The sequence below is a fragment of the Agelaius tricolor genome, unplaced genomic scaffold (genome assembly GCF_023055355.1).
Source record: "Agelaius tricolor isolate 1412-34295 unplaced genomic scaffold, bAgeTri1.0.p SCAF_55, whole genome shotgun sequence".
In the NCBI taxonomy this organism is placed as follows: domain Eukaryota; kingdom Metazoa; phylum Chordata; class Aves; order Passeriformes; family Icteridae; genus Agelaius; species Agelaius tricolor.
In genome coordinates this window covers 1,025,383-1,052,488 of record NW_027269315.1, presented here as the reverse complement: position 1 = coordinate 1,052,488, position 27,106 = coordinate 1,025,383, and the positions used below count along the sequence as shown (strand labels likewise).

The 27,106-nt window shown below is 60.8% G+C and overlaps 3 protein-coding genes across 3 annotated transcripts; 1 reads left to right on the top strand and 2 right to left on the bottom strand.

The window, feature by feature from the left end:
• Positions 1-280: 280 nt before the first annotated feature.
• Positions 281-2,076, top strand: LOC139604725 (chymotrypsin-like elastase family member 1). The gene is made up of 8 exons (XM_071455947.1): positions 281-320; positions 414-496; positions 591-691; positions 947-1,072; positions 1,157-1,293; positions 1,559-1,704; positions 1,785-1,934; positions 2,059-2,076. The coding sequence occupies exons 1-8, from the start codon at positions 281-283 to the stop codon at positions 2,074-2,076; spliced, it is 801 nt and encodes a 266-aa protein (XP_071312048.1).
• A 92-nt stretch (positions 2,077-2,168) lies between these two features.
• Positions 2,169-7,288, bottom strand: LOC139604724 (chymotrypsin-like elastase family member 1). Its single transcript, XM_071455946.1, has 8 exons — positions 7,249-7,288; positions 7,073-7,155; positions 6,878-6,978; positions 6,497-6,622; positions 6,276-6,412; positions 5,865-6,010; positions 5,635-5,784; positions 2,169-2,372 (listed from the first exon to the last, which is right to left on the bottom strand). The coding sequence occupies exons 1-8, from the start codon at positions 7,286-7,288 to the stop codon at positions 2,169-2,171; spliced, it is 987 nt and encodes a 328-aa protein (XP_071312047.1).
• Positions 7,289-8,250: 962 nt separating this feature from the next.
• GALNT6 (polypeptide N-acetylgalactosaminyltransferase 6) lies at positions 8,251-23,944 on the bottom strand. The gene is made up of 11 exons (XM_071456010.1): positions 23,805-23,944; positions 18,221-18,792; positions 16,826-16,998; positions 15,132-15,281; positions 14,413-14,647; positions 12,949-13,066; positions 12,649-12,849; positions 10,821-10,952; positions 9,505-9,606; positions 9,242-9,394; positions 8,251-9,122 (listed from the first exon to the last, which is right to left on the bottom strand). The coding sequence occupies exons 2-11, from the start codon at positions 18,706-18,708 to the stop codon at positions 9,009-9,011; spliced, it is 1,866 nt and encodes a 621-aa protein (XP_071312111.1). The 5' UTR covers positions 18,709-18,792; positions 23,805-23,944; the 3' UTR covers positions 8,251-9,008.
• Positions 23,945-27,106: the final 3,162 nt, after the last annotated feature.

Sequence of the window (27,106 nt, the reverse complement as noted above, 5' to 3'; positions counted from 1 at the left end):
CCTCCTGGGGCTGAGGAGAGCGGGAGGCAGCGGTGACGCGGCTCGGGGACCCGGGCACAGGAGGCGGCAGCGCAGGGCAGCGTCTCCCTGGGCTGCAGCGCCGAGGGGGGCTCGGGGTGTCCCCGGGCTGCCTGGGGACCGAGTGTTCTTTGGCACAGGGGCCAAGGCCGCTCGGCGGGGGCCGCGGCACCTGCTGCCCTTCCCGCGCCGCCTCCCGCCGCCCCGTTAAAGCGCCCGCGGGGCCGGCGCTCGGTCCCACCGCGGACTGCGCTCCACCATGATGCTGCAGCTCGTGCTCCTCGCCGCGCTCGCCCTGTGCGGTGAGTCCCGCCCGGAGCCTTGGGCCTCGGCACCCCCGAAAGGCCCCTGGAGCAAGCCCGGGGGGACTCACGCCCCCGTGCCTCTGTCCCCAGGGCGCTGCTCCGAGCTGGATCTCGATGGCATGCAGCGGGTGGTCGGCGGCACCGAGGCGCGCTCGCACTCCTGGCCCTCCCAGGTGCGTCCTGCCGGCGTCCCACGGCCCGGCCCGGGGCTCTGCCCGCGCCGCGACCCCGCGCTCAGCCCCGGGCCGTGTCTCGCCCCCTCCCCAGATCTCCCTGCAGTATTACTCCGGGGGAGGCTGGCACCACACCTGCGGGGGCTCCCTCATCCACAGGAACTGGGTGATGACCGCCGCCCACTGCGTCAACAAGTGAGCGCCCCGGGGACCCCTCCTTCCCCTCGCCAAACCTCCTTGCCCCCCAAAACCCTTCCAAGCAGAAATTCTGGCTGCCTCCAGCCCCAGAGCAGCCGCCCTTGGAGCGCTTTTGGCCTCCTCCTTTTTGGCAGGGCCTCCGCGGCGCTTCTCCGGGAGCGCCCCGTTCCCGCTCGGAGCCTCCCGGAGCAGCTCCCGCTCGGGCTGCCCGGAGGCCGGCGCTGACGGAGCGTGTTTGCACCTTGCCGCCAGTAACCTGCAGTACCGTGTGGTGGCCGGCGAGCACAACCTCAACATGAACGACGGCACCGAGCAGGTCTTCAGCGTCAGCAGGATCATCGTCCACCCCTACTACAACTCCAACAACGTGGCCGCAGGGTAACGCTGGCGCAACGGGCACTCGGGGGGAGCCCGGCCGGCGTTTGGGGGCTCCTTGTAACATCCTCTCCCTCCCGCCGGCAGCTACGACATCGCCCTGTTCCGCCTGAGCAGCTCCGCCACCCTGAACAGCGCCGTGCAGCTGGCCGTGCTGCCCCGGGAGGGCACCATCCTGCCCAACAACTACCCCTGCTACATCACGGGCTGGGGCCTGACCCGCAGTGAGTGACGAGCTGCCCCCGACCCAAATTGCCCCGGCACCGGCCAACGCCGGCAGCCGCGGCGGCGCCCGCAGCCCGGCACGGCCCCGGCAGGCTCCGCTCGGGGCTGCGCTGGGGGCTCGCAGGTGCCCAGCGCCGGCCGGGGCCGTGCCGAGCCTCGGGGGCACGGGCGGGGCCGGAGGGGCTGCGCGGGGGCCGCGGGCTCGGCTTTGGCCGGGCCGTTCCGGCGGCTCCGAGGCGGCGCTGACCGCCCCGCTCCCCGCAGCCAACGGGCAGCTGTCCAGCGTCCTGCTCCAGGCCCAGCTGCCCGTCGTGGACTACCAGATCTGCTCCAGCGCGTCCTACTGGGGCTCCACCGTCAAGAACACCATGGTGTGCGCCGGCGGCGACGGCGTGCGCTCCGGCTGCCAGGTGCGCCCGCGGCCCCCGCGCTGCCCCCGCCGCCCCCGGCGCGCCCGCAGCCCCGGCTCACGCCGCTCCTCGCTCCGCAGGGCGATTCCGGCGGTCCCCTGCACTGCGCCGTCAACGGGCAGTACCAGGTGCACGGCGTCACCAGCTTCGTGTCCAGCCAGGGCTGCAACGTCCTCCGCAAACCCACCGTGTTCACCCGCGTCTCCGCCTACATCTCCTGGATCAACAGCGTAAGGCGCCCGGGCCGGGCCGGGCCGGGCCGGGCCGGGCTCAGCCCCGGCGCTCTCGGGGCACCGCTGCGCCCGCCCCGGCCCCGGCCCCGCGCGCCTCAGCCCGGCCCTTCCTCCCTTCCAGGTCATCGCCCAGAACTGAGCCCGGCGGGACAAGCGCTCGCTGCCCCCCGCCCATGGACATCCCCTCACTGCCCCGCGCCGCGCTCCGGGCTTCCCGCCCCCGAGCCGGCCTCAATAAAATCTCTCCTCCCGTCTCCGAGCCTCCGCGCTGCCTTTGCTCGCGTCCGCCCATCCTTCCTCCTCCGGCCCGCCATCCTCCTCCTCCTCCCCCAGCTCCCGCACCGGCCCTTCCCCGCCTCCTCCTCTTCCTCGCTCCTCAGGCAAGAGCCCTGCGGAGCAGGAGCTGCCTCCGAGCTCTCGGGGCAGCCCCTGCCTCTGGGGGATGCTGGAAAAGGGGCAAACGCTGCAAAGCCCCTTCCTGCCCTCCAAGGCCTTCGCTCCCTGGCATTGCAGGGGCACGCGGAGCGTTCGGGGCAATCCCATCGGGATCTCCCCTGACTCTTGCTCTATTTCTCTTCCCCAAATTCCCTCCTTGGCCACGAGAGGTGTCGGATTCGGGGACTGCTGCCACCCCCTCGTCCCTCAGCTGCGTCCTGGGGCTGTGCCACAACCCCCAGCCTGGGGACACACCACCGGCACCAACGTGCCCCAAACGCCCGCCTTACACCCAAACAGACACTGCTGGGTGGATCCAGCAGCCGCTGGGAGTTCCCCCCAGCCCTGGGTCGTGTCCTGCTGAACAAAACACCCACGAGTGACAAGAGGGCTCTCCCAGCCCTGGGAGGCCACGGGAGCAGTGGCTGTGCCCGGCCCTGCTGAAGCCCCCGAGGGCTGCGTCCAGTTCTGCCCCTCCCAGCAAGGAAAACACCGAGGGGCTGGAGCGTGTTCAGAGAAGGGAACAGAGCTGGGGTGGGGCTGCAGCAGCTGAAGGAGCTGGGAAAGGGGCTCAGCCTGGGCAAAAGGAGGCTCAGGAGGGACCTTCTGGCTCTGACCAACCCCTGACAGGAGGGGACAGCCCGGGGAGGGGTCGGGCTGTGCTCCCAGGGAACAGGGACAGGATGGGAGGGAAGAGTCTCAAGCTGTGTCACCAGAGGCTCAGGCTGGACATCAGGAGGAATTTCTTCATGGTGTCTTGGTTTGAAAAGATGTGAGTCTGCTAAGGATGGCAAGGGCCTCCCTTGAAATGGAAAATGTAAACCCCTCCTTCTGAATTATTAAAATTTTGAAATTAAGGGGCTCTCAGGCAAAGATTTGAGAATAGGAATAACAGTTCTTTATTAGGGAAAATTTAAAAAAATTAAAAAGCAGTAATAGAAACAACAATCAGAGTCAGACCATGCCCTGACCCCCTGTGTGTCAGGTGGTGGCACAGCCCCATCCCATGGGGGCTCAGCCCTCCTGCAGTGCCAGCTGTGGCTCTGCTGGAGCAGGGATCCTGCACAAGGGGGGAGTTTTCCTCTGCAGCTCCAGGGCTGCTGGAGATGGGCCTGGGCTCCCTCTGGCAATGCAGGGCAGCAGAAGCTGCTCCTCTGGGAATGCACTGGGCAAAGGCTGCTGTGCTGTTCCCAGGGTCAGATTGTATCCAGGTAGGAATGTTTGAAATCTCAGATTGGATCCAGGTAGGAATGCTTGGCTCCTCCCCTGGGCGGAGCATCTCCCCATGGGATGATAGAACTTTATCAGCCATGCAGGGACACTCATTGGCCCACAAACAGAAGATAATTAAAAATTTATGGCCCATGAACAGATAATAATTAATGCCCATTGACAGAAGATATCTCCTGGAGGGAGGATTGGCTGTGGCAGAGATAAAGAAAGCTGCCCAATGAACAGAAGAGAACTGCCCCACCCCTAGAAGATGATAATAAAATACACATCCCCAGCCACATCTTGCCACCTAAGACACACAGACAGGGTGGTTGGCCATTGGAAGGGGCTGCCCAGGGAAGTTTGAGGTGCCCATCCCTGGAGATGTCCAAGGAAGGACTGGATGTGACACTCGGGGCTCAGGGATGGGGACAAGGTGGGGATTGGGCACAGCTTGGGCTCGATGGTCTGGGAGGGCTTTCCCACCTCAGGGATTCTGGGATTCTGTGCTTGGTGTGTCGAGGAACAGCTCAATTAGTGGGTGAGATGAAGGTTGAGCTCTGGGTGCTCCAAGAGGCCAAAGCTGCTGACCCTTTGCTGACCCTTTGGAGAGCAGTGGCACAGACAGGTTGGGTGGACACTGGGAGAGACAGGAGGAGACAAAGAATTGGGAGGAAGAGCAAATCTTGCACTCTTGGACTGTGAGGGGATAAACCTGAGGGTTCCTCCTCAGAGGCACCAGCTGGGGCTGGGCTGGGGCAGGGCCAGTGTCACTGCACAGGGACTCGATGGCTTTGTGGAATGGGACACCTGGGAGTGCCATGGGAAACCAGGGCTGGGATCACAGCCAGCCAAGGGAGGGATTGTGTCCATCTCCTGATGTCCAACCTGAGCCGCGCGTGGCACAGCTTGAGACTCTTCCCTCCCGTCCTGTCCCTGTTCCCTGGGAGCACAGCCCGACCCCTCCCCGGGCTGTCCCCTCCTGTCAGGAGTTGGTCAGAGCCAGAAGGTCCCTCCTGAGCCTCCTTTTGCCCAGGCTGAGCCCCTTTCCCAGCTCCTTCAGCTGCTCCAGCCCCACCCCAGCTCTGTTCCCTTCTCTGAACATGCTCCAGCCCCTCGGTGTTTTCCTTGCTGGGAGGGGCAGAACTGGACGCAGCCCTCGGGGGCTTCAGCAGGGCCGGGCACAGCCACTGCTCCCGTGGCCTCCCAGGGCTGGGAGAGCCCTCTTGTCACTCGTGGGTGTTTTGTTCAGCAGGACACGACCCAGGGCTGGGGGGAACTCCCAGCGGCTGCTGGATCCACCCAGCAGTGTCTGTTTGGGTGTAAGGCGGGCGTTTGGGGCACGTTGGTGCCGGTGGTGTGTCCCCAGGCTGGGGGTTGTGGCACAGCCCCAGGACGCAGCTGAGGGACGAGGGGGTGGCAGCAGTCCCCGAATCCGACACCTCTCGTGGCCAAGGAGGGAATTTGGGGAAGAGAAATAGAGCAAGAGTCAGGGGAGATCCCGATGGGATTGCCCCGAACGCTCCGCGTGCCCCTGCAATGCCAGGGAGCGAAGGCCTTGGAGGGCAGGAAGGGGCTTTGCAGCGTTTGCCCCTTTTCCAGCATCCCCCAGAGGCAGGGGCTGCCCCGAGAGCTCGGAGGCAGCTCCTGCTCCGCAGGGCTCTTGCCTGAGGAGCGAGGAAGAGGAGGAGGCGGGGAAGGGCCGGTGCGGGAGCTGGGGGAGGAGGAGGAGGATGGCGGGCCGGAGGAGGAAGGATGGGCGGACGCGAGCAAAGGCAGCGCGGAGGCTCGGAGACGGGAGGAGAGATTTTATTGAGGCCGGCTCGGGGGCGGGAAGCCCGGAGCGCGGCGCGGGGCAGTGAGGGGATGTCCATGGGCGGGGGGCAGCGAGCGCTTGTCCCGCCGGGCTCAGTTCTGGGCGATGACCTGGAAGGGAGGAAGGGCCGGGCTGAGGCGCGCGGGGCCGGGGCCGGGGCGGGCGCAGCGGTGCCCCGAGAGCGCCGGGGCTGAGCCCGGCCCGGCCCGGCCCGGCCCGGCCCGGGCGCCTTACGCTGTTGATCCAGGAGATGTAGGCGGAGACGCGGGTGAACACGGTGGGTTTGCGGAGGACGTTGCAGCCCTGGCTGGACACGAAGCTGGTGACGCCGTGCACCTGGTACTGCCCGTTGACGGCGCAGTGCAGGGGACCGCCGGAATCGCCCTGCGGAGCGAGGAGCGGCGTGAGCCGGGGCTGCGGGCGCGCCGGGGGCGGCGGGGGCAGCGCGGGGGCCGCGGGCGCACCTGGCAGCCGGAGCGCACGCCGTCGCCGCCGGCGCACACCATGGTGTTCTTGACGGTGGAGCCCCAGTAGGACGCGCTGGAGCAGATCTGGTAGTCCACGACGGGCAGCTGGGCCTGGAGCAGGACGCTGGACAGCTGCCCGTTGGCTGCGGGGAGCGGGGCGGTCAGCGCCGCCTCGGAGCCGCCGGAACGGCCCGGCCAAAGCCGAGCCCGCGGCCCCCGCGCAGCCCCTCCGGCCCCGCCCGTGCCCCCGAGGCTCGGCACGGCCCCGGCCGGCGCTGGGCACCTGCGAGCCCCCAGCGCAGCCCCGAGCGGAGCCTGCCGGGGCCGTGCCGGGCTGCGGGCGCCGCCGCGGCTGCCGGCGTTGGCCGGTGCCGGGGTAGTTTGGGTCGGGGGCAGCTCGTCACTCACTGCGGGTCAGGCCCCAGCCCGTGATGTAGCAGGGGTAGTTGTTGGGCAGGATGGTGCCCTCCCGGGGCAGCACCGCCAGCTGCACGGCGCTGTTCAGGGTGGCGGAGCTGCTCAGGCGGAACAGGGCGATGTCGTAGCTGCCGGCGGGAGGGAGAGGATGTTACAAGGAGCCCCCAAACGCCGGCCGGGCTCCCCCCGAGTGCCCGTTGCGCCAGCGTTACCCTGCGGCCACGTTGTTGGAGTTGTAGTAGGGGTGGACGATGATCCTGCTGACGCTGAAGACCTGCTCGGTGCCGTCGTTCATGTTGAGGTTGTGCTCGCCGGCCACCACACGGTACTGCAGGTTACTGGCGGCAAGGTGCAAACACGCTCCGTCAGCGCCGGCCTCCGGGCAGCCCGAGCGGGAGCTGCTCCGGGAGGCTCCGAGCGGGAACGGGGCGCTCCCGGAGAAGCGCCGCGGAGGCCCTGCCAAAAAGGAGGAGGCCAAAAGCGCTCCAAGGGCGGCTGCTCTGGGGCTGGAGGCAGCCAGAATTTCTGCTTGGAAGGGTTCTGGGGGGCAAGGAGGTTTGGCGAGGGGAAGGAGGGGTCCCCGGGGCGCTCACTTGTTGACGCAGTGGGCGGCGGTCATCACCCAGTTCCTGTGGATGAGGGAGCCCCCGCAGGTGTGGTGCCAGCCTCCCCCGGAGTAATACTGCAGGGAGATCTGGGGAGGGGGCGAGACACGGCCCGGGGCTGAGCGCGGGGTCGCGGCGCGGGCAGAGCCCCGGGCCGGGCCGTGGGACGCCGGCAGGACGCACCTGGGAGGGCCAGGAGTGCGAGCGCGCCTCGGTGCCGCCGACCACCCGCTGCATGCCATCGAGATCCAGCTCGGAGCAGCGCCCTGGGGACAGAGGCACGGGGGCGTGAGTCCCCCCGGGCTTGCTCCAGGGGCCTTTCGGGGGTGCCGAGGCCCAAGGCTCCGGGCGGGACTCACCGCACAGGGCGAGCGCGGCGAGGAGCACGAGCTGCAGCATCATGGTGGAGCGCAGTCCGCGGTGGGACCGAGCGCCGGCCCCGCGGGCGCTTTAACGGGGCGGCGGGAGGCGGCGCGGGAAGGGCAGCAGGTGCCGCGGCCCCGCCGAGCGGCCTTGGCCCCTGTGCCAAAGAACACTCGGTCCCCAGGCAGCCCGGGGACACCCCGAGCCCCCCTCGGCGCTACAGCCCAGGGAGACGCTGCCCTGCGCTGCCGCCTCCTGTGCCCGGGTCCCCGAGCCGCGTCACCGCTGCCTCCCGCTCTCCTCAGCCCCAGGAGGCCTTGGCTGCAGCTCTGCCCGGCCTCGGTTCGTGCCATGGCTCCCGGGGGCTCGATCCAACCCCTGGATGGAGCCACATCGGCACCGGGATGGGGAAATCGAGGCACAAACGGGGCACGACCGTCAGCCCCTCCCCAAGCCCCCGGCACAGCCAGCGCTGGAGCAGGGCCGGGGCTCCCTGGGGCCTGAGGCTGGGGCAGGAGGAAGCAGAGATAGGTTTGAAATAAACCCTGGGATTTTGGCCAAAACTCTGTCATGTTTTACCCCTTGAACTCCAAATGGAGATTGTTTTGGTGAGGAACATTGACCCTTGAGGCACAGGCCTTGGCATTCGGGATCACAAGGCTCATGGGGTCAACCAGGTCCAAAAAAGTGATGGGAATAAAAAGCACCTGCTGCAGTTCTGCATTTTTTTCCAAGGAAAACACGAAACTTCCCAGGAACACAATTCCCAAGTAACCCCATGTTTGTTCTATCAGCACCAAGGGCACAGAGTGAGGGACAGCGGCAACGGCTCCGCCCCACACAGGGACACCCCAAGGCAAAGCTGATCCCCCAGCTGTGGCACAAAGGGCTGTACACTCATTTTTGGGCTAAATAGGGAGTTTCTAGAACAAGAAGCTTGAAGGATACAATGTGAGAGGAGTGTTTGGAGTTCAGAATGGCCAGAGACAGGATTTGTGTAAAATAAAGCATCTCTTTATTTGAGGTTCAGTGTCTAGGACAGGTTCTCCCCACTCCTGCCATGTCCAGGAGGATTTTTCCCCGCTATAAATGATATGGCAACAAAAGTGGCAGCTACAGAAGTTGGGATAGACAAACAATCTGGAACAGAGGAGATGTGGCACCCAGGATCCTGTTCAGAAGGATTCTCTGGTGCCATGCAGGGAAAACTCCTCCTGCTCAGCACAAGCAGAATCGCCCCCAGGAATCATCATCATTTAATAATAACAATAATAAAAGCAAGAATCTAACTTCCTCCCCCCTCCAAATCCAACGTGATTCCTAAGGCACAGATCCCAACTTCTCCCATTGCCCGCCAGGGGCCACCGCAAGCCCCGATCCCCCCTCGGCGGGAGCAGCCCCACGGTCACCATCCTCCTCCTCCTCCACGGATTTTCCCGCCCAGATTCCCCATCTGGGGAGGCACATCCACGTTTTTAAAGCCTGATACGAATTGAAGAGTCCCTGGCTGGAGCCGGGTTGGGGAGGACGAGCAGCGGCTTCCGAGGAGCATCGGCAGGAGCGCCCCCGCCACCACCGCTGCGTTTCGGGGTCCCTGGGGTGTCCCCGGCAGAGCCCGGCTCCCAAAAGCACGGGATTCAGTTCAAGGCAACCACGAAATGCAGCATATTTAAGGCCTTCACTTCTTAAATTAAAGCGAACAAGGGAGTTTTTTGGATCCTGGTTTCCTGAGCGTGGCCGGGGGCTCCGCTCCCGTTTAAGTGAAGGACCAGAGCTGGTGCGGGTCCGTGAGGTCGCAGGGAACGAGCGCCGGGTGCTTCCCCCGGGCCGTCAGACACATCCCCGAGGCCAAATTCTTGATCAGCCGGTTCTGCCGAGAAACAACGCAAACCATCCATGAACGAGAGCGGGGTGTGACCGAGGGGAAACAGCCCCGGAGGGGCCGCTCCGTGCCCAGGGGCGATTCCCGGCACGGAGGGGGCTCCTCACCTGCGCCAGGTCCCACTCCTCGCTGGCGGGCACCCGGCCGGGCTTCCCTCGGAACTGGCACTCGCCCAGCTCGGCCGTGCCCGCAGCTCCGCGCAGGCACAGCTCCTTGCCGATGTTGTGGCGCAGCTCCCGCTGGCTCGTGTACTCAAAGTACTGCGGGAAGAGCCGGCGGGGCCGTCACTGCCGCGCCCCGGGAGCTGAGCCCGGGGGAAAACCGGGGGGTGGCAGAGGGGGAAATGATGGGGGTGGTTCGGGGGGCGCACCTGGTTGCCCCCCAGCCCGTGGCAGGGGTACATGATGAGAGGTTTCCCACCGTGGTTGTTCTCGCCCACGTCCAGGCAGCTCTTGGTGCCCTCGTTTTTTATCTGTTGGAGGGGAAGAGAGGAGTTGGGAAGGGAAAAGAGGTGGTGGTGGGAAAAGGAGAGGGGAGAAAAACGAGGGAGAGAAAGGAGAGGGAAAGGTGAGGAAAAAGAGATGAGGGGAAAAAGGCGGGGAGAGGCCACGGGAACGGGGGTGAGGAGGAGAGAGAGGGGGGAAAAAGGGAGAAAAAGACGAGGTAAGGGTGGAAAGGCGCAATAGTGAGGAAAAAGGCTGGGGGAGTGGGGGAAAGAAGGACTCAGAGGAGCCGGGGTGGGACCGGCTCGGGTTTGGCCGTGCAGGGCTCTGGGTTATCGCTGTGCAAACACAATCCCGGCACCCAGAGCCGGCTCCGGGTCCCGTGTCCTTTCCAGGACACGAGGAACGCCCGAGCCATCGCCTCCGGCACACGGAGCAAAGGGAAAGGCACCTGGGCGGAGGTTTCAGGAAATGAAGGTGAATTAAAAGCTGGATGGGAGCCAGCAGCCAGCACCTGGCTGTCACCCGGCTGTCGCTGGGCTGGGTGCTGGCCGTGCCAGTTGCTGTCACATCGCCCTGGCTGAGGAGGGGCAGACTCAGGATCCAACACCCAAGCTTGAGGGAAAGGGATTTTCCAGCCTCAGAGGAATCCCATCCTCAGGGATGGAGCTGGAGCCCCTCATCCTGCCTGCCCTCAGTTCCTCGGGGATGCAGCCAGAGCTCCGTGTCCTGCTGTCCCCAGCTCCTCAGGGACGGAACCAGCCCTGCCCATCCCGCCGGTCTCCATTTCCCTGTGGATGGGGGTCCTGCCTCCCAGCCGTGCCCAGATTCCCTCGGGATGGAGAATCCCATCCCATCCCATCCCATCCCATCCCCAGCTCAGTTTTTCCAGCCCTCCCTGTGCCAGGACGATGTTTGGGGCTCAAGGAAATTTTCAGCTCTTCCCCCCAATTTACCCCAAGTCCACATCCCCACGGATTCCTCACCCCGGGACTCACCCCAAACCAGCTCTGCCGGATTCCAGCTCAGCCGGAGCCCAAACCGGCCCCGCCAGCCGGTGACAGATGAGGTGACAGACAGACACAGCGAGCGGTGACAGACAGACACAGCGAGCGGTGACAGACAGACACGGTGACAGACGCGGCAGCACCAGCTCCCCCTCCCCGGGCCCACCCTCGGGGCTCCCCCGGCTGTTGCCGGCACAGGGCGGAGCTCCCGCGGCTCCGGCAGTCCCGGCACTCACCGCTCCGTAGAACGCCGGGGTCAGGTCGGGCACGAACATCTCGGGGTAGACGTTCTGCAGGTACCAGGTGAAATTCTTGCAGTGCAGCCGCTCCCGCAGCCTGCGCCGCTCTGTGATGTCACCAAATGTCTTCTATTGACGAAGTCATGGACAAAAATTAACTTAACTTCAGAAAACAGTAGGGAAAATCCCAAAAAAACCCTTTCCAGGTTGGGGCTCAGAGTCTGGAGTCAACCCCAGCTTTGCCATCATTCCTCATGGTGTGGCCAGCACCGAGACACCTGGCAGATACCCACCAGCTCCACCAAAAGCTCGGAGATATTTTGGTGAAGAATAAGAAGTTTTGGTGTTGAAAAAAGAAAAGAATAAGAAGCTTTGGTGTGTGGCATTCACATTCTCTGAACAGAGAGACATAATTCTCTCTCTCAGGTTTTTTCCTGGAGAAGCACAGAGAAAAGAAGAGGAAACAGTTCTGATATCTGTTTGCTGCTCCTGTTGTTTTGCACATGTGGAATTGTTAGGAAGATTGTTTACCTGAAGTGATTTGTCAATTGGATTCTACTGAGGATTGTTTTGATTCCTTAGCCAATCACTCAAAGCTGTGTCCTGGCTGTCTCAGACAGAGTTTTTCTTCAGTATGTATCTTTTGTATAATATAGTATCTCTTTAATATAGTATAGTATAATGTAATATAATATAATTTTAATAAAGCAATTGTTCAGCCTTCTGAATCAATAGAGACAGGTACTAATTACTCCCTACATTGGGGGTGCCCTGCTTAAAAAAAAATAAAGAAATTCATAAATCCCGATGTTTTCCTAGTAGGAAACATTCCGGCCAGAGGGGAAAGAAAAAAAGGCTTTTGGCTATTTGTGTCCACCTGTCTGGTCTCCCACCCGCTCCTGCTGCCCAGGTGGAGCTCCCAGCAGGACCAGCCCTCTGTTCCAGATTGCAAGGCAGGATGTATTCTGTCACCATTTCTATGGCAGTTGTCTTTTGTCAAGTGGGCAGTTTTTCCTTATCTCTTCCACAATCACTCCTCCCTCGGGAGGGAACACCTGCTGATAACAGCTATTGAATGTCCCTGCTTGGCTGATAAGAACTACAGCATCCCACTGGGAGATGTGAGCCCAGAGGGAAGAGCCAAGCATTCCTACCTGGATACAATCTGAGATTTCAAACATTCATACCTGGATACAATCTGAGATTTCAAACATTCCTACCCGGATACAATCTGAGATTTCAAACATTCCTACCTGGATACAATCTGAGATTTCAAACATTCCTACCTGGATACAATCTGAGATTTCAAACATTCCTACCTGGATACAATCTGAGATTTCAAATATTCCTACCCAGATATAATCTGGAGATTCTGGAACACCAGCACAGCTTCTCCACTGGATTTCCCAGAGGAACAGCAGCTGCCTCTTCCACTGGATCTTCAGAGGAAGATTCCACCCTTTCCTACAGGATCCCTGCTCCAACAGAACCACCCCTGACACTGCAGGAGGGCTGCAGCCACAATTCCAACTGGACTGATACCAACACCCTGACCCACAGGGTGTCAGGTTGGGTTCTGACTCTGTCAGTGTTGTTTTGGTTTACTGCATTGTTTATTTTATCCTTTTATTTTCTTCCCTATTAAAGAATTGTTATTTCCTGCTCCCGTATTTTTGCCTGAGAGCCCCTTAATTTAAATTTCATAGCAATTTGGAGGGGTGGGGAGGGTTTACATTCTCCATTTCAGGAGAGGCTCCTGCCTTCCTTAGCAGGCACCTGTCTTTCCAAACCGAGACACCCTCCCAGCAGCAGCAGCCCCCAGTACCTCTCTGGCCATCTGGGAGGCTTGCTGGTTGCGGCGGTAGAAGATCTCCTTGTAGTCGTCCATCCAGACCTCGGCCAGGCGCACCTGGTTCCGGGAGATCACCTGGGTGCCCTTGGGGAAGGTGTGGGGGCTCTTGGAGCGGAACACGTGGCCCACGACGGAGCAGGGGATGATCTCCACCTGTCCCCCGCACTGCCACACCTGCGGGGAAGCCACACCTGAGGTGGGGGGGTCCAGCCCCCGGGCCCCCCAGCAGGGAGCTCCCTGGAGGTGCCCTCAGAAGGTTACCCCTGTCCTTACCCTGAAGGACATTTCCACGTTTTCACCCCCCCAAATCTCCATCTGGTCGTCGTAGGAGCCGATGTGCTCAAAGTAGGACCTGGAGATGGCAAAGAGGCCACCTGCAAAGGTTGGGGACCTGCAGGGGGCAAAAAAGGGGTAAAACACAAACAAAAGAGGAGAAATCTGAGTTTTGGGAAATCAGAGTCCCCCTCTATCCAGCTGTGGTGGCTTTGGTGGACAGGCTGGGCCCGGCTGCTGGGAGGGGACAGAGGTGACAGTGTGACATGGAGGGGCCTCACTGGATTCAAAGTGAAAAGAGGATATTGTTACCAAAAACCTGTTGCCAAAAAGAGGAGGAGGTCAGAGCTTGGTGCCCCAATCCCTCCTCCCGCTTCCCTAATCTTTTCCATCTGAGGCTGGAACAGAACCTTGCTTTTATTCAGGAAAAATAATAAACGCCAAGGACTCGCTGAGCTGCTGGAGACGAGGCAGCGGCGGGAGCCAGGCGCCCGGCTGGAGGTGAAAGGGGCCTTTATTGGGACAGGAGCGTCGCCCAGGTGACCCGAGCACAAAGCCAGCCCCGCGGCCGGGGTGGGGCCGGGGCCGGGCGGGGTGTCCGGTGTCTCCCAGTGGGGGCACCAGGGAGAGGTGGGAAAACCACCCAGGCTCTGTCTGCATGTCAAACAGAGGGATAAGAAGAGGGATTTTGGCACAGCCTGATCCACAGGTGACCTGTTCTGCGTGGGGGCACCTGGGCACCAAGGGTGAGAAGGCAGAGACAGCAATTAAATCCTTAATGGGAGCAAGAGTAATTAAATCCTAAATGCTGGAGCAAGAGGTGGCTGGAGGAGATTCCAAGGTCCATTTTGGCCCTGCATTCCCCAAGCCCCAAGGGAAGTTTGTCCTCCACCCCTCGCCAAGCTCTGACTGTGCTCGAGCACAAACTCCCGACATGTCCCATGCCAAAAGGGGAGAGCCCCGCTGGGAAAGGGCAGCACCGCCCGCCCAGAGGCACCAAAATCAAGGAGAACACCTGTTGCAGACATCTTTTATGGAAAATCCTTTCCTTAGGAGTTTTCCTCCTGAGAAGCTGAGAGGCCTCGGGAACAAAATGTAAACGTTGATTATCTGCTGCTGTGGAATGCAACAGGTGGATCTGGGATTGGCCCATGTTGGACGTTTCTAATTAATGGCCAACCACAGCCCAGCTGGCTCGGACAGAGAATCCAAGACAGAGCCTTTGTTATCATTCTTTCCTATTCTATTCTTAGCCAGCCTTCTGAGGAAATCTTTTCTTCTATTCATTTAGTATAGTTTTAACATAATATATATCATAAAATAATAAATCAAGCCTTCTGAAACATGGAGTCAAATCCTCATCTCTTCCCTCAACCTGAGACCCCTGTGAACACCGTCAGAAACACCAATTTGTTGGAAAAAAGAGCAAACCCAACTGGATAAAGCATCCTGTGCTAGGCTTACTTGATGGGGAAGGTCTCATCCTTCCTGCGTTGCCTCTCCCGTGCTGGAACCACCTCCCAGCCGAAGGTCAGGCTCCAGTCAAAGTTGCCCCGGCTGTGCTGCTTCCCGTTCTGCACGGGCTTGGAGAACTCGAAGGTGTTGAGGTCGATGGTGGCGATGTCGGGGCTCACGACGGCCGTGGGCTCCTCGGCGATGCGGGACAGGAGCGGCTCCAGCCAGCCATGGAAACACTCGCCTGGGACACAGGGCAGGGCTGAGCGGGGCTGGCGCCACCCAAAGCACCCGGGGTACGCACAGGTGACACGGGGTCACAGGGGGGACACGGGGACACACTCATGGTGCCACAGGGTGTCACAGGGGGACACTCACAGGGTGTCATGGGAGGACACTCATGGTGTCACGGGGGGACACTCATGGTGCCATGGGGTGTCACAGGGGGGACACTCACGGTGTCACAAGGGGACACTCTCAGTGTCACAGAGTGTCATGAGGGGACACACAGGGTGTCACAGGGTGTCATGGAGGGGACACTCACAGTGCCACAGGGTGTTGTGGGGGGGACAGTCATGGGGGGACACTCACAGGGTGTCACAGGGGGGACACTCACAGGGTGTCATGAGGGGACACTCACAGTGGGCCATAGGGGGACACTCACGGTGTCACAGGGTGTCACAGGGTGACACTCACGGTGTCACAGGGTGTCACAGGGTGACACTCACAGTGGGCATCCAGGAAGGTCAGCACCTCCCCGCTGGCCACGCTGGCCCCCAGCAGCCGGGCTGTGATGAGCCCCTTGCGCTCCCGCTGCCGCACCACGCGCACGATCTGCAGCTGCTCCACGTAGCGATCCAGCTCCTCCTTCAGGTACTCTGCAGGTGGGAAAACCATCTGGAGCCATCAGAGAGGCAGGTGCCAGTCCCTGCATCCCACCAGCACATCCTGCTGCCCCATCCCATCCCATCGATCCCATCCTTTCCATCCCATAAATCTCATCGATCCCATCCTTTCCATCCCATTGATCCCATTCCAAATCCCATCTATCCCATCAATACCATCAATCCCATCCCACCTCCCAGATCCCATCCTATAAATCCCATTGATCCCATAAATCCCATCCCATCCCAAATCCCATCTCTCACATCTATCCAATCCCACCCCACCCCATCCCATCTCCCAAATCCCATTGATCCTATAAATCCCATCCCACCCATCCTATAAATCCCATCCTATCCCGTCCCCTGCTGTTGGGTTTGGGTTCAAGGACACCTGAGCCTTTGCCCCAAACCCAAGTGTATTTCTGGCTAAAGAAAATAAGTTTTATAAAGATCTAAGCCCCCTCCTGTCTAATCCCTCTCTGGAAAGGGACTGGGGGTTGGCAGGGTGGGTAGGAGGCCACATCCCTGTGCTTGAAGTGTCACCAGGACCAAGTTGTTCCTGGGGGAAGGGGTCACCAGAGGGACCCAGAATTTCTTGGCAGGTGCAGCCAAGCCAGGAGCTGGAAATGGCCAGGTGGGAGCTGGGACCCCGAGAAAAGTGTCCTGGGAAGGGGACCTGAGTCCAACCCACGTCCAGCCACAGTGGGAGTGGAGCTCTGGGGCACCACAAGGTTCCTGCTCCTCGGGAGCCCGTGGGTGGAAAGGGAGAATTTATCTGGGCCAAGGGCAGAGTCAGCTCCTCCCAGTGCCCCGACACTGAACCCCGCGTTAATTAGCTCTGGGTGCTAATTAACGAGGATTACAGCTGGCTGAGGGTGGAGGTTTGTGGAGCACCTGGTTTGTCCCCAGGGCAGGGATAACAGCGGTGCTGGAGAAGGGAAAATCCCCGATGTGCTCCTCCGGGGTGGATGTGGAATGGGGAGCGGCTGCTGGGAGATCCCGGGATGCTGGGAGCGTGAGTGGCTCAGAGCTGCTGTTCCAGGCTTGGAAAGGGGCTGGCAGCCCCTGCATCCTGCTGACCCCACATCCTGCCATGGATCCTGCCTCCCTCTGGCCCCTGACTCCCCCCACTGCTCCCTCACAGCTCCCTGTGGCTCCTGCATCCCTCTCACTCCCACATCCCACCACAGCTTCTCCTACCTCCCTCTGGCATCCACATCCCACATGGCTCCTGCACCCTCCTGGCTCCTGCTTTCCACCAAGGCTCCTGCACCCCTCTGGCCCCACATCCCACCACAAATCCTGCATCTGTCTGACCCCCATCCCATCACAAATCCTGCATCCTTCTGACCCCGCATCCCACCACAGCTCCCGCATCCTTCTGACCCCACATCCCTCTGACCCACTTCCCACCATGCTCCCTGTGTCCCTCTGGCCCCACATCCCACCGCATCTCCTGCACCCCTCTGACCCCACATCCCTCTGACCCACACCCCACCGTGCTCCCTGACCCCTCTGTCCCCGTGTCCCCCACGCACCGTCCGTGCTGGCATCGTCCACCAGGATGACCTCGCGGAGCAGGCGGGCTGGGGACGAGTGCAGGACGCTGTAGACCGTCCGGAGCAGGGTGGACCAGGCCTCGTTGTGGAACACGATCACCACGCTGGTGGTGGGGAGGGGAGGGCAGCGCTTGAACTTCTGATCGATGCACCTGGGGGACAGAATGGGGGGGTGAAGGGGGAGGCACGACTGGAGTGACCCCCGATATCCCCCCCCACCAAACCCCACAGCTGCGGGGGAGCAGCTCTGGCCCCTCTGGACTCGTCCCTGCTTTGATTCCCATTGATTTTGGTTGAGTGAGTCCCATTGCCGGCCTCCGTGTCCCCCCTTTGTCGCCGCCACACCTGCTAAGCACGGATAATCGCCTGCCAGCGCGGGGGGCTGGATTCCTCCATCCCTTTCAAGGCTTTTTCCATCCCGAATTCCCCCCCATGTCTCCCCCATCCCACCCCTCCGCGCGGGCCCCGCTTTAATCCGGCAGCCCCTGGCCGAGGGCAGGCGGGGAAATCTCTGGAGTTTCCCTCTTTCCCTCCCCCCGACCCCAGCGGGGTCCGAGGCTGTTCCACTCGGCTAAGAAAAGAAAAAGTCTGACCGCTGGAGCCGCTGGGATAAAGGAGGGAGAGGAGGGAAAGGCGGGGAGGCGCCGGAGCCACCGAGCAGGTACAGGGAGACACAAAGAGCCTGCTGCCACTAAACCCGCCCCCAAGGGGCCAAAATTAGGGAGAATTAATAATAACAACTAAATTCTTTTTTTTTTAGCTCTGTCTCCATTCAATCCTCTGCCAGTGCTAGGTGACATCCTGGCCCTAATCTGCTTTAATTTTCCCTTAAATTTTAAGGGAGTAAGTGGCCAGATTGAAGGGAATAGGTGGGCAGGTTGAAGGGGGTCAAAGGGGCCAGGTTGAAGGGGGTCAGAGGGGGTCAAAGGGGGTCAAAGGGGCCAGGTTGAAGGGGGTCAGAGGGGCCAGGTTGAAGGGGGTCAGAGGGGGTCAGAGGGGCCAGGTTGAAGGGGGTCAGAGGGGCCAGGTTGAAGGGGGTCAGAGGGGCCAGGTTGAAGGGGGTCAGAGGGGGTCAGAGGGGCCAGGTTGAAGGGGGTCAAAGGGGGTCAAAGGGGCCAGGTTGAAGGGGGTCAGAGGGGCCAGGTTGAAGGGGGTCAGAGGGGGTCAAAGGGGCCAGGTTGAAGGGGGTCAGAGGGGCCAGGTTGAAGGGGGTCAAAGGGGGTCAAAGGGGCCAGGTTGAAGGGGGTCAAAGGGGCCAGGTTGAAGGGGGTCAGAGGGGGTCAAAGGGGCCAGGTTGAAGGGGGTCAGAGGGGTCAAAGGGGCCAGGTTGAAGGGGGTCAGAGGGGCCCCAGGGCCTTTGGGCCCGGCTCTCACTCGGGGGGGCGGCTGTCGGGGCCCAGCGCCCGCTGCAGGGAGATGCGGTCGCTGGCGAAGGCGTTGAAGCAATGCTTCTCATAGCCCCGCTCCTTCTCCTTCGTCTCCTCGGGCGTCCAGCGATCCTTCTTGAAGGCTTTTCCGTCGGCGCCGGGGCTGGCGGGGTCCTGGGGGGGCCTCTCCATCAGCGGCCGCAGCTCGGCCGCGGTGTAGACGCCGGGCAGGCAGGAGCGGCCGCTGGGCAGCGGCTCCGGCGGCGGCTCCGGGGCCCCGATCTGCAGCCGCGGCATCGAATCCCGCAGGTCCCGCACGGCGCCCAGCATCAGGTCCAGCACCTGGCCCTTGCCCTGCACGATGTTCCGCAGCCACGGCTCCTCGCCCGGCTCCTTGCTGCCCACGTCCTTCTGGAGGATGAAGAGGAAGAGGACGAAGACGGCGCCTGCCAAGGCCACCTTCAAGGTGCTGTAGCGGCGGCGGAACAGCCTCATTTTGGGGTGTTTGGGGCGTTTTTGGAGGGTTCAGGAATGTGGGGGCTGCGGGTGCATCACGGTGTCCTGCTCTGCTCCAGTGACCTGGGGGAAGGAGAAACACCTGCAGTGAATTCCCGGGCTGGATGCATCCCCGTGGTGTCAAAACAGAAATACTGCACTGAAGATATAATGTATTGTATTTAAAATAGATCATGTTGTACCTAAAATAGAATATATAAATATGATCAGCTCATGGAATAGTTTTGTTAAGGACCTTAAAGATCATCCAGTCCAACCCCCTGCCCCGGGAAGGGAACCTCCCACTAGACCAGGTTAATAACAAATAATAACACAATAATACAATAGCAAAATAATACATTAATATATCGACATAATAAAGTAATATTGGCAACATATTAACATATCAATATTGCAGTACAATGTTAGTAATATATTAATATAGCAATATAATATTAGCAATATATTAAGTTTGGCACAAGCGACACCTGTAAAATTCATTCCCCCCAGCACTTCCAGCCCCTAAATCCATCCCGAAATTGAAACACCAGGAAAAGTGCAGGTTAAAAAATGCCGGAGGATGTGCCACCCACCCCCAATACCCCACACGAAACCTGCCCAAAAATTTCTTCTGGGACTGATCTGGAGGCTGCAGCCTCCCCCCGCCACCGCCCCTCGCACGCCGAAGTTAAAATAGAGCCCAAAATTTGCCAAAATATTTTGGGCCGCTGGGAAAAAAAAGCTTTTTCCTGGACATTTTCCTGCCTGCGAAGGAAAACTCGAGCAGACCGTGCAGTGCTCCGGGTTCGGCGGAGCTGGAGCAGCAGGTTCGGTGTCCGGTGCCGTGGCCGGTGCCTCGGCCACCGGGAGCTCGGCGCCAGCTCCCGAGTTTGCCCCGGGATCGGCCGGAGGCTCTGAGCTTTCCACCACCCCCAAACTTCCCGCGGCTCCTCTTTGTGAGCCGCGGCCGCCGGAGCATGGACGAGCCCGGCGGGATCCATTCACCGCCATCTCCTCCTCCTCCTCCTCCACTTCGGGGGTCCCCCCCCTTCCCTCGGTTCCTTTTTCCCCTTTTCTTTCCATTCTCTCGGGAATGGGGCGGGGAAGGGCACCTGCCACAACTTCAAGGGCGAGGAGGTTCGGGCTGGGGAGGAGGAGGAGGAGGAGGAGGAGGAGGAGGAGGGTCCCGGGGTCCCCGCTTTGAGCGCCGCGGGATCAAAGCTGGACCACGCTTCACTGCCAAGAGCGCCCGGCCCCATCCAGCGCGGAAAAGCAGAATCGGGGAAAAAACCCCATCAATCCCCTGGTGTTCCCTGCCATTCCCACTCGGAATTTCTGCCCCAAGCTGAGCGAAGGTGCCCCCGCTCCACTCGTGCCCCCGAGGTTTTCATTGCACGGCGCTGCCGTACAACGAGGGGGAGGAAAAGAAACGGATTTTGGGGAAAAAACCCCGTTTCCATCAACCCCACCACTCTAAGCTTCCTTCCTGCCACGTCGCTAATGAAGCTCGTTAGGTGTCGGTGCTAATTAACACCAGAGGGACACTCAGGTGTGCGGGGGGGGCACAGGTTGTGCACAACAAGAGCTGCCGCTCCCAGGGGGCCACAACCCCTTCCCAAAAAAGGTCCAAAAAGCCAAATATAAATAAAATTTTCCCCTCTGAAGGAAGGACTAGGGTGGATTTGGCACGGAGCTCCAGCGTGAGCTCCTGGTGCACCTGCGCCCTCCGCTACCTGCCCTGCAAACTCCCGGGTGGATTCTGCTCCGTCCCATCCCGAAAATCCCATATTGCCACGGGGCTGGCCCCGTGCCCTGGAAAAACAACATCAAAATGACCCAGGGAAGCCTACAGGGTGGGGAAGGGGGAAAAGAAAGGGAGAAAAAAAGGGGGGAAAAAAGGGGGGAAAAAAGGGGGGGAAAAAAGGGGGGAAAAAAGGGGGGAAAAAAGGGGTGGGGGGGGGGGAAAAGTTCGGTGGGAATTCCAGGAGCATCCCCCGTGATGTGGGAGGGAGGGATGGTGGGAAGAGGCGGAAACAGAGATACGCTCGTGGAGGAAATAAAGGGAAATAAATAAAATACAAACGGATTGACACCGACACTGCCGCGGGTGCGGTGGCCACCGGCTCCACGTGGCAGCGAGCCACGGTGACACCGGGAGGGGCAGGGACTGGAAGCTGGGGGGCAGCGGGATTGCTCCCGACGGGATTCAGTGCCAGTGGGAGGAACTGGATGTGCTGGGGAGGGCTGGGAGCTCACAGGGCTCAGGGTCCTGTCGGGCTCCCCCGTCCAGGTGGGACGAGCCCAGGGGTCCCGGAGCCGCTCCCGGGGTGGAGATGGCGGCTGTGTGAGGGTCCCTGCCCCGCCGGGGGTCCTGGGGTGCCCCATGGGGCTGGTGGGGGCCGGGTCCTCCCAGTACCCTGCCCAGAACCGCCACAGCCCCGGGAGCAGCTCTGGGGGCTCCATCCGGACCCCCCGCCCCGGGGGCTCCATCCCAGGACCACCTGAACCCCGTGCACGGAGGGGTCTCTGCACCGGCACCCCCGAGCACCCAACCCCCAGGAGGGTCCCTCACCAGGACCACCCTGATCCCCTTCCCCCGGGCCGGGGGCTCTGCACCGGGACCTCCCGTCTCCCTTACCGTGAGGGGGGGTCCGCACCGGGACCTCCAGACCCCCTTACCGCAGAGGGGAGGGGCTCTGCACCGGGACCACCGAGATCCCGGGACTCCTTTCCCCGGGACAAAGACTTCACACCAGGACCCCAGACCCCCTTACCGTGAGGGGGGCTCCACACCGGGACCTCCGGACCCCCTTACCGTGAAGGGGGCTCCACACCGGGACCTCCAGACCCCCTCCCCCGGGGCAAAGACTTCACACCAGGACCCCAGACCCCCTTACCGCAGAGAGGGCGCCGCACCACGACCCCCGCGACCACCGGACCTCCTTTCCCTGGGGCGAGGGCGGCCCACCGGGACCTCGGGACCCCCTCCCCCGGCAAGAGCTCGGCACTGGGACCCCCAGACCCCCTTAGAGCAGAGGGGGTTCCGCAGCGGGACCCCCCTCTCGTCCTCTCACCGGCTCCACAGCGGCTGCGGGGCCGCAGGTGCGTCCGGGTGGGGCGGGGCCACTGCGCTACCTGTGCCCGCCCCCGGGCAGGTGCACGGGCGGGGCCGCCGCGCTCCTAAAGCCGCCCGGCCCGGGAAAAACGCCGGCTCTTAAAGGTGCCCGGCCCGGGAAAAACGCCGGCTCTTAAAGGTGCCCGGCCCGGGAAAAACGCCGGCTCTTAAAGGTGCCCGGCCCGGGAAAAACGCCGGGTCCTGGAGGTGCCTGCAGGGAGCAAAAGTCGGGTCCTGGAATCGCCCGCCCATCCCGGGAATAACGCCCGGTCCTGGAGCCGCCAGCCGGCCCCGAGCCTGAAATGGGGGTGCTGTGCTGGGACCAGTAAGGAATTGGTACTGGGGATACTGGGAGCCGCAGGGTAGGACCCCACGTGTACTGGGGACCAGTAAGAGACTGGCACTGGGGACCAGTAAGAGACTGGCACTGGGGACCGGTAAGGGACTGGCACTGGGGATACTGGGAGCCACAGGGATTTATGGAGGTGCCAAGGTCTTGGCTCCAGGTATGCTGGGACCAGTAAGGGACTAGCACTGGGGATACTGGGACCAGTAAGGAACTGGCACTGGGGATACTGGGGACCAGTAAGGGACTGGTACTGGGGATACTGGGAACTCCACGGGTAGGACCCAACGTATACTGGGGACCAGTAAGAGACTGGCACTGGGGACCAGTAAGGGACTGGCACTAGGGACACTGGGAGCCGCAGGGTAGGACCCCACGTACTGGGGGCCAGTAAGGGACGGGCACTGGGGGTCCCGGGGATTTATGGAGGTGCCAAGGTCGTGGCTCCAGGTGTGCTGGCACCAGTAAGCGCCCGGCACTGGGGATACTGGGAGAAGCAGGGTGGGCACGGGAAAAGCCCCGGGGGAAGGGCCTGGGCGGGCTCCTTCACCCAGCCCAGGATTTTCCCTTGGCCCCGGCGCTGTGCAGAGGATTTGGGAGATTTGAGCTGGAGCACAGCGAGGATTAATCGGGATTATTGGGATATCGGCTGGAATATTAACGGGTTTCATATTCCAGATAACATCCCAATATTGAGGGGATGAGGTCTCCGGGGCACAAACACCCCTCAGCCCCAAATTAAAGCGCTAATGAGCTGGAATAAGGTGTGAGGGGAAACTGAGGCACGGATTGGAGGCAACCCTCGGTCCCCACGAGCCCCCCGGGGCCTCCATCGCCCTCCCCGGGGCTTTTCCGAGCTCGCTTCGAAGCCGTCGCTCTCGCCCCTTTCGTTTCCTGCGCCGGAGGTTTCGCTCTTCGCTCACAGCCCGAAGGGGAAATTCCCACCCCCAAATTTGCTGCTGCTCGACTTTCAGCACCCGCCGCTCTCAGCTCGGCGTCACCGCGGCCACCGGGCAGGGCCAGCGCGGTCCCCACACGGTAAGTCACTTTTGGGGGAAAGAGAAGGGTTTTGGGGTGAGCCGGGTGGTGGGGATGGGATTTTGGGGGTCCCGTTCCCCCCACCCCGCCGGGCTCTGCCCCTCGGAGCCGCTCTGCCAACCCCGCAAACGGGAGTTCGGTGCCCCCGAATCGCTGCTTTTAATCGCAGTTTGGGAGAGGAGAGGCTTTTTTGGGACATAAAAAAAAATCTCCTACAGCTTCGTCCCGGTGGCACCAATCCGGGGAAATGAGGAGTCGAGACCTGAAGAACCCTGGTAGGGCTGGAATGAAATCCATAAAAAAATCCAAATGAAATCCAAATATCAATCCAATAACAAAATCTTCCCAGGCTTGCAAGGGAGAGGCGGCTCGGTGTCACACTCCAATTAATAATTAATTGGCGTCTTTATGGACAACTCTCAGGCAAAACAAAACTTGAATTCGAGGTGGAGTTGGCTGCCTTGGGAGGGAGGGGGGTGAAAAATGTTTACTGTAAAGGTTTGCAGGAGCAGAGGACCCCAAAGAGCCAAAAGTGGGGTGAAGTCACCCTCGGTGCGGGCCAGCACCGCCGTTCCCTGCGCCGGGAGCAAACCTTACCATCGCCTCTGAGGTTTTCCTGGCTCCCAGCGCATTTCCTTCGCGATTTCTGCCCTTCATCCCTCCCGGGGAATCCACAGCGTCGGAGGCGGCTCCATCCAACCCTCCAGCCAAACCCCTAATTTGAGCCAGAGCTTAAATTTAAAACTTGCGGCGCTGAGCGGCAGCAAACCTGGAGGAGCTGACAGGAAGCCAGGCTGATTTACATATTATGCTAATTAGGATCGCGAGAACCTTTCAGATCCTCTTTGCAGATGGTTTGCAGATTTGTGCCCAGCTTTGGGTTTATTTGTTATCTTTTCGCCCGGTAATAATTGGTGCAAGATGGGAAAACTGGGAAGTTTAATCCATAATACAGCTGTCAAAGAGGGGACAAACGTGGGGAACGCAATTTTCCTCCATAATGCCAATATTTGGTTAATTGATGCTGGGTGGTGCTTCCTGGGGTATTTTTGGGAGGAGAAGGGGCTGAGCAGCTCAAAAAAGGGAATGGTGTCCCCACCCATGGACATCATTCCTTGGATGGGTTTGTTCTTGGGAGTTTTTTGCTCTCAAAAAAAATGCCCAAAAAATTCGATCCTTTGGTACTGAGATGGAAACACAACTTCTTCCAGGTAGATTTTTTTTACTAAATGGGATTTTTGTGTTGTTTTTTGGAACTCGTGGAAGCTGTGGGGGAGAGGTGGAAAAGCCCAGTTCAGCTCCTCTAAGGAAGAACCTCTTCCCTTTTCTTTGTTTTCCTAAATTATGAGAGAACTGGGAAAGCTCCCGTCTGTGCAATCCCTCACGCCTGCAGCACCTGACCCTCCCCATCCCACCAGCTCGGGATGACCTTGCAGCTCCTCCTGCCCTTGGATAACACCAGTAGCCAGCGGATGATGATTAATATGAATTAACGTGCTCATTATTGCTGTTCCCAGGTGCTCGTGGCCTCTCCTCCCCCCTGCCCAGGTGTGATGGAGATGCAGGAGGTGCTCCTGCAGCTCTGGGGGCAGGTGGCCAGGCTGCAGGAGCTGTGCTCGGAGCAGGGGCAGCTCCTCCGGAGGCTGAGGGCCAGGAAGGGACTGGTCCTGGGTGAGTGGGACCTGCGGGGTCCTCAGACGGCACATTGGGGTCATTCCCACTTTTATCCTGCAGGGTCATTCCCACATTTATCCCGATTGGGTGAATCCCACCTTTATCCTGGCAGGGTGAATCCCACCTCGGTCCTGGCAGGGTCATTCCCACCTTTATCCTGGCAGGTTCATGCCCACCTTGGTCCTGGAAGGGTTATTGGTCCTGTAGGGTCACTCCCACTTTTATCCTGGCAAGGTCATCCCCACCTCGGTCCTGGCAGGGTCATTCCCACTTTTATCCTGGCAGGGTCATTGGTCCTGGCAGGGTCATTGGTCCTGGCAGGGTCATTCCCACATTTATCCCGATTGGGTGAATCCCACCTCAGTCCTGGCAGGGTCATTCCCAGCTTTATCCTGGCAGGTTCATGCCCACCTTGGTCCTGGAAGGGTTATTGGTCCTGGCTGGGTCACTCCCACTTTTATCCTGTAGGGTCATTCCCACTTTTATCCTGGCAAGGTCATCTTCATCTCGGTCCTGGCAGGGTTATTGGTCCCGGCTGGATCATTCCCACATTTATCCTGGAAGGGTCATTCCCACCTTGGTCCTGGCTGGATCATTCCCACATTTATCCTGCAGGGTCATTCCCACCTTGGTCTTGGTGCCCTCAGAAGTTCCTCTGGTGGGGTGAAGGGGCTTGGAGCAGGAACGTGCCCTGAGCCCCTCGTGGCTTTGGGTGCTGCTGCTCAGGGACGCTCCTGCTCCTGGGACCATCAGCTGGAGAGGGTGGGAGAAGGGCTGGGGAGGATCTACAGCCCAAAAAACACCCAGGAACCCTCTGGTTTTCCAAGGATTCCCCCTCTCCGTGCTCTCCTCTGCCCCCCAAACACTCACAGCACCCCCACGGGGTCTGGCACCATTTCCCCAACCCTAAAATGGGAATTTTGTGGTCGGGAGGGATCAGTTTGGACAAAGCTGTGCTGGGAAACTGCAGCCTCCCTGCCTGGGGCTCCCTCCTCTCCACCCGTGTCCTGCCAGGACTTGAACCAAAGCCTTTCCTGGGATGAACCTGGAGTTTGGGGACATGGGGATGTCCTGGTCTCCTGAGGGAGCTGATGGTCCCCCAGCCCTCCTGGCTGTCCTCAGTGTCCTTTCTCTGGTGGCCCAGAGGGGACAGGTGAGCTCTGCCAGCCCAGGGGTTCCCCAAGCCCAATGGGGAGAACAGAGCAATGGAAAGAGAGAAAAACCCCTTTGAATTCCCTGGGATGAATTCCAGGAATGAGCCAGGGGGGCTCCCTCCTCTCCACCCATGTCCTGCCAGGACTTGAACCAAATCCTTTCCTGGGATGAACCTGGAATTTGGGAGCATGGGGATGTCCCGGTCTCCTGAGGGAGCTGATGGTCCCCCAGCCCTCCTGGCTGTCCTCAGTGTCCTTTCTCTGGTGGCCCTGGAGAGCTCTGTTTTCCCCAAGCCCAAGGAGAAAACAGAGCAATAGAAAGAGAGAAAAACCCCTTTGAATTGCCAGCAATGACCCCTCTGCCTCTCTCTCTCCCAAAGACATCCCGGTGTCGCTGCCTGTCCAGTGCACGGAGGATGTGGGGACAGGGGACGGGCAAAGGTCACCTGAGAGCCACCAAAGCCACCCAGGAGCTCCGACATCCTCCACAGCCCACATGGAGGGCTCTGCCTGTGCCATGGGACAGCTCCAGGCCACCAAGAGGCTCCCCCCGAGCCCTGGGCACGGCGCAGGAGCCGCAGGAGCCGCAGGTCCTGGCAGCACCGAGGGGGAGAAGGGGGAAGCGCCTGCCTGTGGGAGAACCTGGATCCTCCCGGTGCCCTGGGAAGGAGGGAGAGCTCCCTGCAGCCCTCGGGAGCTGGAGACACTAAACCCAGGGGCTGGGGGCTCCTTCCCAAACCTTCTGGATCTCTACGAAGCCCCTGAAGCGCTTGAGAGGGAAGAGGCTCCCGGGGATGTGGCTCTGGTGGAGATCCGAGGGCCTGTGAAGGTAACGGGGGGAATTCAGGCCATGGCATCAGGGACCCTTCACCCTGGGCACGTGGGAAGTGTGGCAGAGTGGGGTTATTTCCCTAAAAAGTCTCTGGGCACCCAATTTTCTGGTTCCCAGGGGATTTGGGCATGGGAAAGTCCCTGAGGTCCATCTGTCCAGCCAGGACATCCCTCCCGTGACCCTCACGGAGGCTTTGGGGATCCCTTGGAGGAGTCAGCTGGGGGGAAAGTTCTCCCAAC